This window comes from Geotrypetes seraphini, chromosome 12 (assembly GCF_902459505.1).
Source record: "Geotrypetes seraphini chromosome 12, aGeoSer1.1, whole genome shotgun sequence".
NCBI lineage: Eukaryota > Metazoa > Chordata > Amphibia > Gymnophiona > Dermophiidae > Geotrypetes > Geotrypetes seraphini.
The window spans coordinates 118,401,927-118,418,613 of NC_047095.1; the positions used below are offsets into that span (position 1 = coordinate 118,401,927).

At 42.3% G+C, this 16,687-nt stretch overlaps 1 protein-coding gene across 2 annotated transcripts in view; it reads right to left on the reverse strand.

The window, feature by feature from the left end:
• ABCF1 (ATP binding cassette subfamily F member 1) overlaps nt 1-16,687 on the reverse strand; it is a 70,437-nt gene that overhangs the window by 18,851 nt on the left and 34,899 nt on the right. For both annotated transcript variants that reach the window (XM_033916325.1, XM_033916324.1), the window contains 9 exons: nt 16,475-16,567; nt 16,039-16,161; nt 13,889-13,989; nt 10,483-10,568; nt 9,700-9,839; nt 9,472-9,620; nt 8,057-8,140; nt 5,664-5,788; nt 3,847-3,959 (listed from right to left, as the gene is read on the reverse strand). In XM_033916325.1, the coding sequence (XP_033772216.1) occupies nt 3,847-3,959; nt 5,664-5,788; nt 8,057-8,140; nt 9,472-9,620; nt 9,700-9,839; nt 10,483-10,568; nt 13,889-13,989; nt 16,039-16,161; nt 16,475-16,567 (1,014 nt within the window). The remainder of the gene's footprint in view (nt 1-3,846; nt 3,960-5,663; nt 5,789-8,056; nt 8,141-9,471; nt 9,621-9,699; nt 9,840-10,482; nt 10,569-13,888; nt 13,990-16,038; nt 16,162-16,474; nt 16,568-16,687) is intronic.

Genomic DNA, 16,687 nt, shown 5'->3' on the forward strand with positions numbered 1-16,687 from the left:
TTATGTATTTTTAATAGCGATTTGACAAAGTAGAAGTTTTATTTTTATTCCGTTTGTTGCCTGGATACGGGAGCGCTGCGGTTAGGCTGCCATATCGTGCGCGCTCCAAGCCACGCCCCCCCCATCTTCTGCTTCTAATTCTGCCCTCCACAGTATGGACCATTCTGCCTATAGAAGGTCCTGATGCAGTGACTGCACAGACTCCTCTCTCTCCTCACCACAGCACTGACAAGCTCTTTTCCTCACTGGCACCAAAATCCTTTCACCAGTGCAGGCATATCTCCGACACCTCCATGGCTGCTCTAGCCAAATGGACACCACCACAGCAGGATCAGCAAAACCCAAACCTATCTAACACCCTGAAATCTCCACTCTGGCAGATGCCGCCAATAACCAAATCATCCTCTTCAGACTACCAGAAGGCAAAGCCATCATATATCACAACATCCATCTAGGACAGGGGTCTCAAAAGTCCCTCCTTGAGGGCCACAATCCAGTCGGGTTTTCAGGATTTCCCCAATGAATATGCATGAGATCTATGTGCGTGCACTGTTTTCAATGCATATTCATAGGGGAAATCCTGAAAACCCGACTGGATTGCGGCCCTCAAGGAGGGACTTTGAGATCCCTGATCTAGGATGATGTAGAGCATCAGCAACCTTCATAGAAACATGACAGCAGATAAAGGCCAAAATGGTCCATCCTGTCTGCCCATCCACTACGAGATCCCACATGCCTGTCCCACACTTTCTTGAATTCAGGCACAGTCTGTTTCCACCACCTGTACTGGAAGACTTTTCCATGCATCTACCACCCTTTCTATAAAGAAGCATTTTCTTAGATTACTCCTGAGCTTATCTCTTAAACTTTATCCTATGCACTCTCCTTCCAGAGTTTTCCTTCATTTTAAAACGACTCATCTCCTGTACATTAACGCCAAGGAGATACTGAAACATCTCTTATCATATCCCCTCTCTCCCATCTTCCAGAGCACCATACCATACCATTTTCTTATATCCCACAATTTTCTGCTAGGATTCACTGTGGTTTACAAAAGGGATACAATTACAATCGGATGAGGATATAGCAAAGGTCTCTAAGATCTCATGTGGGCATGTCCCAAACAAGTTACAAGAAGACACATGTCTTCAACATATAAAGGTCTTCAAATCTCTCCTCATACAAGTTATGACAAAGAACACTAACCAATTTTGTAGCAGCCCTCTGGAACGACTCCATTCTATCTATATCATACTCAACATCAACATTAGGACTGTTTTCTAAATCAATATATACCCTACCAGATAAGAATTGTGATCATTTATCCTCATCCAGTATCTTCTAGAAACAATCTCCCTCTCCAAAGACCACTGTGCGGCAGGCACCTTCCTAGATCTATCAGAGCCATTCCCTGAATCTCTGTAGTACTTTTCACTTCCAGAGGAATTGTCCTATACAAAACTAATTCAGAAAGCCACAGGACTCCTTAATATCTCGCAGCATGCATAGCATAACCTAAGGAATAAAATCGTGGGCATTTTAAAGTTCTTGATGCTCCAATGGCCGCAATCACCCTAACGACAAAACGAGTTCTGCAGACATCTGCGACTACCTCTTAAGTAAGTATTCTGAACTCAAGTAACAAGCTCCAAACTGCTCCCAGCCATGAACAGCCTCAGCCCGTTCCTCAGGCAGTGGTCTTCCAAGGCTGACCTTAAAACAGCTAATTGCTCCTGCACATAATCCTCCCCCCCTACCATCCCACCAGCAAAGAGAGGTTTCTAAGCAGCTATCTCTATGCTTTTCTTGGAAAAGAGTATAAGCAACGGTCTTCATTACTCCAAGACATTGATAAGTGTGCTCAACATCCTCTCCACACTGCTTTTCACACACAAGGCCCCTTCTCCAGTGTGATTTCAGTGGCTATCCATGGTTGCAGACTGGCACGAGGCACCAGGGAATAGGTGCCTGGTTATTTAGCCGATGTTCCCTTCGCAGGAGATAATCTTCTCAGCGAAAAAAAAAAAAGGAGTTAGCCTTATAAAGCATTACTATGCTATCATTCAAACATTATCCTCCGAGGTCACAGACTCACTCTCTGATCAAAGATAACCTTGCTATACCCAAAAGATGCTACCAACTTTACTCTTACAGCTGCAAACTGAGCTGCGCTCCAATTGCAACACAGGCCTGCAGAATGAAAAACCAACAAAAAAAAGTCATCTAACCTCAGAACTGTCAAAGACCAGCCTGAGTTTTCCACTACTCCATTTCCTCCTCCACACTGATTAGTAGACCATGATCTTGTCCCAATGAATAATTAAACTAATGCTATTTTACAATGATTTCAGGTAGAAACTGTCTGGCCAGGTACCTCTAGCAGTACACACACTGGCACATGCTGAAAGTCTTCCAGAGTTTTAAGCTCTAGGAGAGCAAGTCCAAGCTGGCTTATTCTGCTGTTCAAGGAGAATTCCTGTTTACAGGCAAGTAACCTCCGTTTAGGAATTATACGAGCTCTCGTTTTTTTTTCTTGCCCTCACACCCCCTCTTCCCCTCCACCAACCATACCCCCTACAAACAGTGGCTTGGGCTCTCAAGAGTTGAGAGCTGAAATAAGCCACTGGATCCCCACCGGTAGCAGAAAGATGGGAACATTTTTCACATTACCGTATTTTCGCGGATATAACGCGCACCCGTGTAAAACGCGCACATGGGTATAGCGCGCAGAAACCACACTTGCATGTACGGAAACTTTTGTATACAGCGCTCATGGGTATACCGCGCATGCTGCCCGACTCTCCTCTGGCCACCCCGACTCTCCTTTCGCTCTCCCCGACTCTCCTCTGGCCACCCCGACTCTCCTTTCGCTCTCCCCGACTCTCCTCTGGCCACCCCGACTCTCCTTTCGCCCTCCCCGACTCTCCTCTGGTTGCCCCGACTCACCGTTCACCCGCCCTGACTTTCGGTGCACTGCCCCGCCTCTCCGTGCGCTGTCCCGACTCTCCGTTCACCTGCTCTGACTTTCCGTGCACTGCCCCGCCTCTCCGTGCGCTGTCCCGACTCTCCGTTCACCTGCCCTGACTTTCCGTGCACTGCCCCGCCTCTCCGTGCGCTGTCCCGACCATGTGCCTCAGGCCGCGCCCCCAGGTGGGACCTAAGGCTCCAGGGCCTATTCTGATTGGCCCACGCGCCTTAGGCCCCACCAGTAGGCGGAGCTTTAGGATGGATGGGCCAATCCGGCCTCATTCCTTCGTTGGCTGCCTGCCGGACAGGCGGGTTTGGCTCCCGTCTGTCCGGCCAACTACCAAAGGTACGGGGAAGGGGGGTGGGGGGGTCGTGGGGGTCGCTAGGGGGATCGCGGGTCGGCTGGGGGGGCGGTCGGAGGTTCTTGGGGGGGGCGGTCGTTGGGGGGAGGGGGGTTTGCGTCGAGGGCAGGTGGGCCTAGGATCCCTCCTGCCCGTAATGTAGTGCGAGGTGGGGGTAGGGGGTCGCCGTGGCCAGGAGGGTTTGGGCTCCCTCCTGGCCCGATATTGTCGGGGAGTCGGCGGTCCTTCGGGGTGGGGGTGCGAGCGGTGGGGGTGCGAGCGTCCTTCCGGATGATGAATCGGGCGTCGGGCGGGGTGTGAAATATGTAAAAAAAATTTTGTATACCGCGCTCAGGCATATAACGCGTGAAGGGTATGCGCGGTACGTAAAAACGCGTATAACGCGCGCGTTATATCCGCGAAAATACGGTACTTCCCCACCCCCCATCAGATCTCAGTCTTGCTTGCTGCTCATCTCCATTCGCTTTCCCCGATGGCTCCCTGTCCCCCTCCCCTGCCCTCCTGTGAGGCACTGTACCGCCTGCTTGGCTGACTTGCCACCAGCTTTTAGGTCCTTCAGTTTCTTCTCCTGTTTATCATACTGCTTCTGCAACTCCTTCTGCTTCTGCTGGTACATTTTCTTGAAGGTCACTGTGAGAGAGAGAGAGAAAGAACGCGAGACTTTACTAACCTCATAAAACAGCAATATACATTCTGTGGAAGAAAACACTGGCACTCTAGTACCACCCAATGACAACAGAACAGTACCTATTTACACCAGTACAGATCTTTTTTTTTTTTTTTTTTTTAAACTTCTTTATTCATTTTTCCATCAATCAACAAGTTTACAATTTTATACAATATATTATACACAATCACTTGTACATTCTTACTCATATATCTTATCAAGTTGTAAAAATTCCCACCCCCTCCCATCCCACTTCTATATTTCAATCATTATCATATTCTAACTCTTTCATTATATATTCAATCAATCTTGTAAAGGTGCCAAATCATTTGAATATTCCATTAATGGCCCCCATATCTTTTTAAAATTCTTATAATTCCCATTCTGTAATGCAATAGCTTTTTCCATTCTATATATATAACACACTGTATTCCACCAAAACGTAAAATTCAGACTTGTATAATCTTTCCAGTTCCTAGTTATGTGCTGAATGGCAACTCCTGTTAATATTAATAATAATTTATTATTAGATCCTGAAATTTGACTTTTATATCTCATTGAAGTGCCAAATAAAATTGTATCTACATGATTTTCTAATAGCAAATTAATTTGGGGCCAGATTGACTTCCAGAATACATTTATACAAGGACATAAAAAAATTAAATGATCTAACGTCCCTGCTTCTTGCTTACAATGCCAACATCTATTAGATCTAGAATTATCTACTTTCTGTAAACGAACTGGGGTCCAAAACACGCTATGCAACAAAAACAACCATGTTTGTCTCATAGATGCCGACATTGTTGATTTTATTCTCCAAGACCAAATTCGTGGCCATTGAGATTCCGAAATTTGGTGTTTTATCTCAATGCTCCAAATATCCCTCAACCACCAGTACAGATCTAATTCTAAATTTAGCTACTCCATCCTACCTTGACCCAACTGTTGTCAATCTCAAAATTTTAACACCTGCTCGCATCCATTTCAATCAAAACAAGCAAGGAGCTAATATTGTCCGAGACTGTTTTGGAAATGTTATGTTTGGGAGCAAATAAAGGAGGAAAATGGGGCAGCATTACCCTTTCATACTATACGGATATACGGGAGAGAGATTTACACCAAACCTATGATCTTTCATCTTGGCGGAACATAACAATAGCCTTACTGGGTAAGACCAATCGTTCATCTAGCCCAGTATTCCGTCTTCACGGAGACCAATCCAAGTCACAAGTACCTGGCAAAAAAACAAAATAGTAGCAGCATTCCATGCCACCGATCCAGGGCAAGCAGTGGCTTCTCCCATGACTGTCTCGACAGCAGTTTATGGACTTTTCCTCCAGGAACTTGTCCAAACCTTTTTTAAACCTAGCTACATTAACCGCTCTTACCACTTCCTCTGGCAACGTATTTCAAAGCTTAACTATTCTCAGAGTGAAAAAATATTTCCTCCTATTGGTTTTTAAAAGTATTACTCTGTAACTTCATCATGTGTCCCCTAGTCTATATCAATAATAAGATATATTTTTGTGTACTTAGTCTATGATATAAGCTAATCCTGAGTTTGTTATGGTTGTAATATTTTTCCATTCTATAAATAAAATATAAAAAAGCCATATGTAGGTAGTGCTTGTACAAAAAAGAGCAAGGGAAGGGGGCAAGACACTCACTGTAGTTGCCCCGATAGTAATATAGCTTCTGGTTGTCCAAGTGTACGATGTCTGTGCAAACGTCATCCAAAAAGCCCTGGTCATGGGAAACAATGAGTAGTGTTTTCTTCCAGCTTTGCAGGTAACTGTGGTAGGTAAAGAGAGATGCATTATTTTCTTTTTTTTTTTTAATTGAAAATTTTTATTGAAAACCAAACCACCAACAATACAAGCATCAAATGACACAACCAGAAAAGGCAGGAACACCTGGGTTCTTAAGTGCTCACTCCCCAACAGTACATAAGCAATACAGGAACAATCCCACACTCCCCCGCCCCACCTTGTCACCCAGAAGTATCATGAAGCGACCTTCAATGTGCAAAGCTACGCCAGATTCTGACAAACCGCCCCAATTAAGATGCATTATTTTAACAAGTACTATATCAAACAACAAAGGAGATAAGGGACATTCATTAAGGCATTTTGGGAGTCTATTTGGGATCAAATAAATTGCCTGTTAGAGAATCATGTAGCATTGTCATATGACACTATTTTATTTGGCATGTCTATGAGAGCTAAATGTCAAATATCTGCTAACAATAACAGACTTTTGATGATATTAACAGGAGTTGCCATCCAACAAATAACATATAATTGGAAGGACTGTAGAAGACTGTTTTTGGTGGAATTCAATTTGTCATGTGTATAAAATGGAAAGAGCGTTGGCAGTTCAAAAGGTTATTATAAGAAATTTAAGGATGTGTGGGGACCATTATTAAATTATAGTAATGAATAAGTTACACTTTTCCCAATTTTAATACACATGTAGATTTGGGATGGGGGGGTTTCTTGATTTTCCATTAAGAATATATATATGAAGATCATAAGATATTATTTTGTTATATATGAATTTGGGAGGGGGTGGGGGTTAAATATTATTGGCGTATAAAATACAATATAATTCAGCAAAAATGTTCTAGCTATAAGATCAGTATATGATTTACCATATGGGAGTCTCTGTTTGTATTTGGTCAGCACCCACCCGCCCCCCTCCTGGATCCGTTGCAGGGATCCCTCCCGCCTCTTGTCCCAGCAGACTCTAAAAGCTTTCACCTCTCCTGCCCCTGTTTATCACTGAACCACCAGGGATTTGAAAGGTATGCCGGGGAGGCTGGAGGGATCTCACCTGTCCCAGCCCAACACGAGACTACAGGAACTCGCAAGATTGCCAAGAGAATTCAGAGCAGCCATTCAGCTAGTGACTCTGCAGAAGGCAAGAATGTAGAAAGATTGCTCCTGCCCCGGTTCACTGCTAGACCACCAGGGATTTGAAATGTATGCCGGGGAGGCGGAAGGGAGGTGAAAGTTTTGAGTCAGCTAGGACAGGAGGCGAGAGGGATCCCTCCTGTTCCAACCCACCGCTAGACCACTAGGACTTCTGGAAGGCCCGATGGAGGCCTGCAAGTAATTGGGAGGAAGGGGAGACAGGGTACAAAGCCTGGCAGGGTACTTGAATATAACCTCCTCCTGGTTTATATGCGAGTCAACCTTTTTTCTTCCTTTTTGAAGAGGAAAAAAAGGTTACCATGGTTTATATTTGTGCTTATACTGCAATTTAACAATTAAGTAACTGTCTGTGCACTTCTGTACACCAAGCATGCAAACAGGACCAGGGGGTAATGAGATCTCAGGCTCTGCCCCACTTAACACATGGGTGGCTCTGAGAACCTTTACCAATCCCAAAGGATGGAAAGAAATCTACAAAACGATCCTTCAGCCTACCCCAACTAGGGATGAAGTGCAACAAATCAGTAGTGCACCAAATGAGCCTGCTGCTGTACTAACACAGACTTTCTTCATGGTTAATCCCAAGATCTAGAATCATTTCCAGTGCTTCAGATGAGGCCGTATGCACAGTGCAAATAAACAAAATAATTTAGCCGAGAGCATCCATACAATAAAAATAATTAAAGCCAGCCTATATTTATATGAATTATAGTTTTTGGTGGAAATCAGTGTGTCATATTTATAAAATGGAAAGAGCATTAGCTGTTCAAAAAGGATATTTTAATAAATTTCAGGATGTGTGGGGGCCATCAATAAATTATTGTAATGAATAGATATCATTTTTCCCTGATTAACATAAATGAAAGAATGGGGAGGGGGATGGTTTTTTGATTTTCATTATTTGTTATGAAGGGAAGGAAAGAATTTATTATATTATATGTATTATTTGACATAAGAATGGTGGGAGGGAAGGGGATAAATCTTATTTAATGAGAAAATTTGTGGAATTTCAAGTGATGTATTAAGTTAAAATGTTGTTATTTTCAGTGCACTTGATGTAAAATATAAAATGAATAAAGAATTAAAAAAAAAAAAATAATAATTAAAGCCAGACTACGTCTACTCACTTATTCAGCCAGATGACAGCATTCAGGTCCAGGTGATTGGTGGGCTCATCCAGCATAAGCAAGGTGGGTTCCATGAAGAGGGCTCTGGAGACAAGATCACACATTACATGGGGTCCCTCAGCTGATTATATTCAAATTGATCTCAGAGATCAGATTCTCTTATCTACTCCTTTCCTCAAAAACTAAATTGCATATCTAACGTGGGGGGAGGGATATTTTGGTCTTCTTATTAAGGTAAGGAATATGGGAATGGGGATTATTATATGTTTTTTTGAGTTTAAAGACTGTTATTGATTAGGGGAGAGGGGGGATAAATTCTGATATGGATTTTAACAGAATATTAAGTGTTGTATCTGAGTTTAAAATGTTATATATGCTGTTACACTTATTGTAAGTTTTTAAAAATGAATAATTGATTTTTTAAAACCCCCCAAAAAACCTAAATTGCCTCTCTACCCTTACCTCTTGCTCTTTTATTTCAAGCACTTGTATACTCTTGATCTCTACTAAGCAAAGTATACCACTAAACTAAACTTAGTTTTATAGACTGAGTCATCAACCAAGAGGAGCTCAACTCGGTTAACAATAATGTAATACATAATACATAAAATTGACAAGGAAAAGTAGACTGAAATAGTTAATTTCCAAAATATTTAGCAAACGAAAAGGTTTTCAGAACTTTCCGGAATAAAGCAAAAGAACCCAAACTTCTTAATGTAAGCGGTAAAGCATTCCAGAATTCGGTTAATTTAAAAGCAAAAGAATAACAATCTCTTAAAAGATTCTATTTTCACTACTGAGAGGGAAATAGAAGTTTTAATTTTCGAGAACTTCTGGAAAGATGAGATCTATGAACATTCCAGGCTAAAGGAATCAAAGTGGCAAAGATGCCAAATAGGGTCTTTATTTTTTTTATTATCAATTTTTCATCATTATCATTTTAACAAATAATAAGAAAGGAAAACTGCCTACAAATTAAAACAATGCATGAATAATTCACTATCTCCTCAAGTCCACATTAATGAGAGAATATATCATGATATTTACTAGACAATAAATTCTATATAACCCTGATCAAAAATCAAACATTTATGGTGCATTATATATACGAGCTCCAAAACCCATATTAAATCAAGTGACGACCTTACTAGTTTCATGAAGTTGTAAAAATTGTTCTAATTGAGTAGGGTCCCAGTATACAACCAAATAGGATCTTAAATGCAATACAAATGCACTTCAATTGAATTCTGAGATACATTGGAAGCCAATCCTTGAGCACAGGGATTATATGATCGAATTTACACCAGATGCTGTCGTTTCTCTTTAAGAGCGAAATAGCTGGTCTCCTATCTGCCAAAACACTCTCCACCTCAGGGCCCTACAAATGATTCAAATGTGCACAGCAAACATGTTACCTTGCCAATGAGACTCTCATCCGCCAGCCCCCAGAGAACTTCTTAGTGGGTCGGTTCTGCATCTCAGGGTTGAAACCCAGACCAGCCAGGATCCGGCGGGCTTTGGCTTCTGCAGAGGCAGCACCTGTGGCTCGAAGCTCTTCATAAACCTGGAGGAGGAGGAGAGAAAGGTGTTACTCAGTCATGAAGGCTGATGCAGGACGGTAGGCAGGACACATGCCGACTCACTTTTTCCAGGCGGTCCCCGGCGCTGTCATCTCCCTTCTCCAGCCGGGCCTGCAACCTCTTTTCCTCTTCTAGCAATTTCAGGCGCTTTGTGTCTGCTTTCAAGACAGCCTGAACTGCTGGGGTATTATCAGCCACCACCTCTGTAAAAAGACAAAAGAAAATGCAATCAGACCCTCTCTTTATTGAGCTGGTAGGGGAAAAAGGGGGTATCACTGCAGATTACACAAATATTAAGAGGACAGTGTAAAAAAAAAAAAAAGAATGCCAATATGTCCATATGCCTATATACCGTATTTTCACTTATATACGTCAGAGAAGGGGCAAGACCGCCGGCAGAGGAAGCAGCAGGACGACGGTAGGCAGCTTCTACATGATGGGGGGGAGTGGGGAGGCTGTGGGGGTGCGGGTTCGAGCGCGAGCGGTCCTTCGGGGTGGGGGTGCGAGCAGTCCTGCGGGGTGAATCGGACGTCGAGGGGGGGGGGGGGAACTATGTAAAAAAAAAAATGGGGATAACGCGCTCACGAATATAACATGCATGGTTATACTCGGTTTGTAAAAATCGTGTATAACGCGCGCGTTATATGCGTGAAAATACGGTACATGTGTGTTGCTTTTAATTCTAGATCTGACTGGCCATGTGGTCGAGAGCTGCTTGTGATGACACATGAGGCTTTAAACCCTCTTCTCTCATCTAGCTTCTACAAAAGCATCTCAGTGCTCCGAATACTTGTCTGCCTTCCTTTCCATCCTTCCTCTCCCCTAATGCCCCAAGGCACATCTCACCTTGCTCGCACAACAGAACATCAATGTTCGGAGGAATGTTCAGAGCTCGATTGGCGATGTGTTTCAATAGGGTGGTCTTCCCTTTGCTGTGGGAAAAATAAAGGCACCGATAGTTGGCATCAAACAGTTCTAAATAGTAAAAACCAAAATACACGCCATTTCCCCCCCCCCCCCCCCCGACTTTGCTTACACCTCCCTGCATAAACTCAGTTCTGCTTTTATTCCTCGAACGCTCTGTCCAACCTCCATGCGGTGCCCTTGCTTTAGCATTAAATGCAGCACCGATGCCGGGTAGGGACAACGCCAGTTTTTGTCGCCTAGCTACTGCCGGGGTGTCTCAGCTTTCTGATGTTTTGCAGCAAGATGAGTCCGTACAGCCATGGACAGTTCTGAGACAGCGGTGCAATTTGCACATGGGAAAGATGTGCTTCGAGCTGAGTCGGTCCAGCGGATGGCCACTAGGATGGTCGCCGGACTCAAGGGTCTCTCATACGAAGAAGAAACATAGAACATAGAAAGATGACGGCAGAAAAGGGCTACAGCCCATCAAGTCTGCCCACTCTTCTGACCCATCCCATTAAGTTTGAGTACTAATGACCTAGTTCCTTAACTCTACCCTCGTAGGGATCCTACGTGTATGTCCCATTTATTCTTAAAGTCAAGCACGCTGGTGGCCTTGATCACCTGCATTGGAAGCTTGTTCCAGTGATCTACCACCCTTTCTGTGAAGAAATACTTCCTGGTGTCACCATTAAATTTCCCTCCTCCGAGTTTGAGCGGGTGCCCCCTTGTGACCGAGGGTCCTTTGGGAAAGAAGATGTCGTTTTCCACCTCGACACGTCCTGTGATGTATTTAAATGTCTCAATCATGTCCCCCCTTTCCCTGCGTTCCTCTAGAGTGTAGAGCTGCAATTTGTTTAGTCTTTCTTCGTAGGGAGACCTTTAAGCCCGGAGATCATCCTAGTGGGCAAACTGCAGCTCTATACCCTGGAGGAGCGCAGGGAAAGGGGTGACATGATTGAGACATTTAAGTACGTCACGGGTCGTGTCGAGGTGGAAAACGATATATTCTTTCCCAAGGGACCCTCGGTCACAATGGGGGCATCCGCTCAAACTCAGAGGACGGAAATTTAGTGGTGACACCAGGAAGTATTTCTTCACGGAAAGGGTGGTAGATCACTGGAACAAACTTCCGGTGCAGGTGATCAAGGCCACCAGCGTGCTCGACTTTAAGAATAAATGGGACATCCACGTGGGATCCCTACAAGGGTCGAGTTAAGGAACTAGGTCACTAGCACTCAGACTCAATGGGGTGGGTCAGTAGAGTGGGCAGACTTGATGGGCTGTGGCCCTTTTCTGCCGTCATCTTTCTATGTTTCTATGGGTGATTTTCTTGCCTGCCGACAGCTTGCTGTGCCACTACATCGCCTTCAAGCCCTTGCGGAGAAGTATAGCGAGGATGGTGTCACGGTCACTAGGTTGCATTCTGACCTACGGCTATATGCTGGGGAGGCATTGCGGGAGCACTGGAAAACTGATTTGGGCACACCTCGGGATTCAGTAGACTTTGTACAATTGATTTGTAGGGTTCCTGAGATTTCTGTCAATACCAGATTTTGCATCGGGCATACTTCACTGGGATCAAATCTTTAAATCGAGTTATGTGGCTTCCTCCACTTGTACTAAATGTTCCACCGGTTCCAGTACTTTTTGTCATGCATTCTGTAGTTCGTTCTTTTTGGACTACCATGGTCCGATACCTGACCAGGTTATTACAATGTACAATTTCACTGTCAGCGGAAGGCCTTCAGCTGGATAAATATGAGATCTTTAAGTTAGCTAACAAGGGACACCGCCTTTTGTTGCGTAAGTGTGCCCTAGTGGGCAAAAAAGTTATTTTGTCAGTGTGGTTAAGTGAAGCAGCCCCTTCTTGATGTTATTCTTGATGTTATTAGAACTTAAATATGCCAAACTCCGAAGTGCAGGACCCTTTTCCTCCAGGTATGGGAAGTGTTATATTTTTTCCCTTTCTCCTAGGGCAAGAAGTGCAGTTTTGAACTCCTTGTGAAAGAGGTGGGGGGGGGGCTCCAGCACACCATTTCCAGGGGGACTTTTCTTGGGAGGGGACTCAAGAGCTGAGACTCTTTAGCTGGGACAGCCACAAGTCAGACTGCCAGTGTTCTTTTTAGTTTTCCTTTTTTCTTTCTTTTGTAGTTTAGCTCTCTTGTTCCCGGATTGCTAATAGTAACAGTACTTTGCTCTATTTTTACGATTTCTAATCTAATCTTCATTTTATATACCGAATCTACTCCCTAAGGAGCTTGACTCAGTTTACAGTTCATTAAGAAATGAAACATAACAAGTAAAAACCGTGGGATAAAATCAGAAATTGGTTAGACTAGATGGATGGAAAAAGTTAGAAAAAAAGTATGTTGAATTGCTTAAAATTACTATTTAACAGCTAAAATCAAATTAACTATTGTGAAAACCAGGTTTTTAAACTTTTTCGAAATTGAAATAATCTACCAGTCTTAAAGAATCTGAAAGTCCATTCCAAATTCTCACCAATTTAAAAGCAAAAGATTTACTAAGCTTCCGAGTGCATTCAATACTTTTCAGAGAAGGAAATTGCTAATTTGTGAATTGTTGTAATTCTTGAATAGCAGGATCTAAAGGAATTCCCACTGAGGGGAATCAAAGAATCAAATATTCCATAAAGAAGTTTGACAACCACACATGCACACTTGAACTCTATCCTATGATGGACCAGAAGCCAATGGAGTTTTCAAAGCAATGGGGAAACACGGTCGTACTTTCTCTTTCCAAAAATGAGTTTGGCCGCTGTATTCTGTATTAACTGGAGATGATCTAAAGTGCCCTGTTTAATACCCAAATAAATAGAATTACAGTAGTCCAACTGGGCCAACACAGTGGATTGTACCAATAATAAATAATGTTCTTGATAAAATAGTGACCTGACTTTCCTCAGCATGCGCAAACTAAAGAAACATTTCTTTGCTAAGGAATTTATCTGGTCATTAAAAGTGAGAGAGGAATCCAGAATAATACCCCAAACTCTAGAAGTGAAGTCAAGTTGTAATATAATATTTGATTTCAATGCAATGTTAGTAGGGAGATTAACTAATCTAGGTCTGATCCAAAGCAGCTTCGTTTTTGAAGCATTCGGTTTCATTTGATTTGGTTCTAGACTGGATCTAGTGTTTGTTTTTCAGAGTGCTTAGGGGGAGACTGAGTTGAGTGCCTTACTATGTAAAATGGAGACAAGATGTACTATGTCGTATTTGTTCTATTGATTGTAGTGTGGTTCTTGAACATTTACTATGTATGTCTTGGTCTCTTAATAAGAGATTTCAACATAGATGCAACACTAATCAACTCAGCCTACCCATTGGGTCCCACCAGGCCATAGCGACGGCCAGCAACAATGTAGAGATCTGCGTTGACAAAGAGCTCCTTGCCGTGGGCGGAAATGCTGAATTTCTCCAGCTGCAATGAAAGGAAAAAGAGAAATGAAGACCACCTGAGAAACTTTAGCTACTTTTCAGAAAACTTACAAGGTTGTAGGTTCTCTTCTTTTTTTTTTTTTAAGCCTCCCATCATAGAAATTAAGCAATTTGGCAGATGCTGCCTTACCCTGATAAAAAGGCCTAAGTAACTTAGATATGAGATTTGAACTAATAGTGATGTTCTTATCAGCATTTTAGGAGACAATTAAAAACATATTTGTTTGCAAGATTTTTATGAAATTAATGTATTATATTCACTGTATATGTGTAGCTCTTATTAATAATAATAATAACACTTATATACCGCAATACCGTGAAGTTCTATGCGATTTACAAAGATTAAGCAAAGGTACAAATTGATTGACTTTAAGAGGGGAGGAAGAAAGAGGGTTAATAGGACAGGAAATCCATTTTTGAGGAGAGAGTGATCAATAGAACAAGTTAATCGGTACAGGTGATCGAGGCCAGCAGCGTGCCAGATTTTAAGAACAGATGGGATGTTTTGTGGACTAAAACTGAATGAATGTCAAAGCTAATAAGAAAGCAAAACAATATGAAAGCTTATATTTGTAATCTGCATTAATGGTTTACATTTTACTGTTGCAATATAGGTATACAAAAAATAAATAAAAATGCAGTGCCATTGAATAGAATTCATCTAAAATAAACCCATGGCCTAAAAAATAAACCTCTAAAACTAAACGACAAACACCTAGGATCAAAAGCCCCACTTAGATCTCAATCTTTTTTTTATTTTCTGAACTGCGTTTCAGATATAACTTGTTTTTTTAAAAAAAATTCTTTATTCATTTTACATTTTACAATCCTACTAATTCATATGTAGTACATATATCATAATATATTTTCTTTCCATCTTGTACATATGACATAATGAATTCCACCAAAAACTATAATTTAAATAAATAATTATATAAGAAACCCATCCCTCCCTCCCAGATACCAATTTATTTGGAGTAATACAAATAAGAATGTCAAGTGATGAATTAAGGTATTTCTGAATGAATGTTGTACACTGTTCCTAGAACTCCAATTCAAATGGAAATTAAAAAAAAAAAAAAAAAAAAAAAAAAAAAATACTCAGATATTCTTTACCCTCTGAACACCAATCTGTACAGGACTTTCCTTCTACACTATTGTATTATATTTAGACCCATTGTATGGTATTGTATTAAGACTTATCAAGACTTAAGTATTGTATTGTATTTAGATCTATTATATTGTATTGTATCTAGACATGTTGCATTACATTGTACTGTATTGTACATAGACTCATTGTACTGTATTATATGTTGACCTATTGTATTGTATTGAGACCTCTTGTTATTCGCTGAATGTCCAGCCTTCTTGCAATGTAAACCGCCTAGAAGTCGCCTGACTATGGCGGTATAGAAAAATAAAGTTATTATTATTATTATTATTATAATTTTTGAAAATGAATAAAGATATATTAAAAAAAAAACTATAATTTAATCTATTCCAATTTTTCCAATTAAATGTAATCTGCTGAATGGCAACTCCTGTCATAATAAGTAATAGGGTGTCAGGTCAAAAGCGCGCCAGGACAAAGGCGCGAGCAGACAATTGAGCTCAGCACGGAGGCGCGCGCCAAAGAAAATTACTGTTTTTAGGGCTCCGACGGGGGGGGCGTGGGGGGGGAACCCCCACTTTACTTAATACAGATCGCGCCGCGTTGTGGGGGGTTTTGGGGGTTGTAACCCCCCACATTTTACTGAAAACTTCACTTTTTCCCTGTTTTTAGGGAAAAAGTTAAGTTTACAGTAAAATGTGGGGGGTTACAACCCCCAAAACCCCCCACAATGCTGGCGCGATTTGTATTAAGTAAACTGGGGGTGCTCCCCAACAAAACCCCCCGGAGCCCCTAAAAACTGTAATTTTTTTTGGCACGCGCCTCCGTCTTGCGCTCAGTTGTCGGCGCGCGCCTTTGTCTTCCGCGTTGTCTATGAACCAGTAATAGATATAACTTGTTAACATGGCCCAGGTGGTGTACCTTGATATCGGATGCATTCTCCAGCATTGCCTGACGCGAGGACAGTTCTGCCTGCGACACTGAAAAGTCATTCTCTGCTGCAGTCGCAGACTTCAGGGTGGCCACCTGACGTTCGTAATCCTGCTGTAAATCCAAGCACAAACGATACTGCTATAATGTCTGCACACAAGGAAAAGCCTGTCGCCTGAGAAGTCAAGAGAATGATTGCGCATGGGTCTCTTGAAAAGGTATCGCTTTAGAAAGACTCATGCAGAATACAGCTCCTTCTGGGATCCGTTCCTAGTTCGGGCCCCTAAGCCTCACCTCATTCAAGGGGTGTCTGCAGAGCACCATTTTCATACTTGTTCTCTCCCTTGCTGAGTGAGGGGGATGAGAACCATTACTGATCTCCTGCTCAGATTCCCCAGGGTAAGAAATTCTGCGGTACTATTCTTACCTGCTTTTTCAGCTTCTTTTTCTCCTTCTTGCTGAGATTCGCGTAAGGATCTTCTTTCTTCTCCTTCTCTTCTTCGTTTTCCTCATCTGAAGGCTGTGGAAACAAAGATTCATGAAGCAAACCCACCACCGTTGCCTTTTCTATGAGAAACTTGCTGGAGGCGGCAGCTCATTTATCCTGTCACTTCTCAAATTTCCCTCTCTTCCCAAAGTA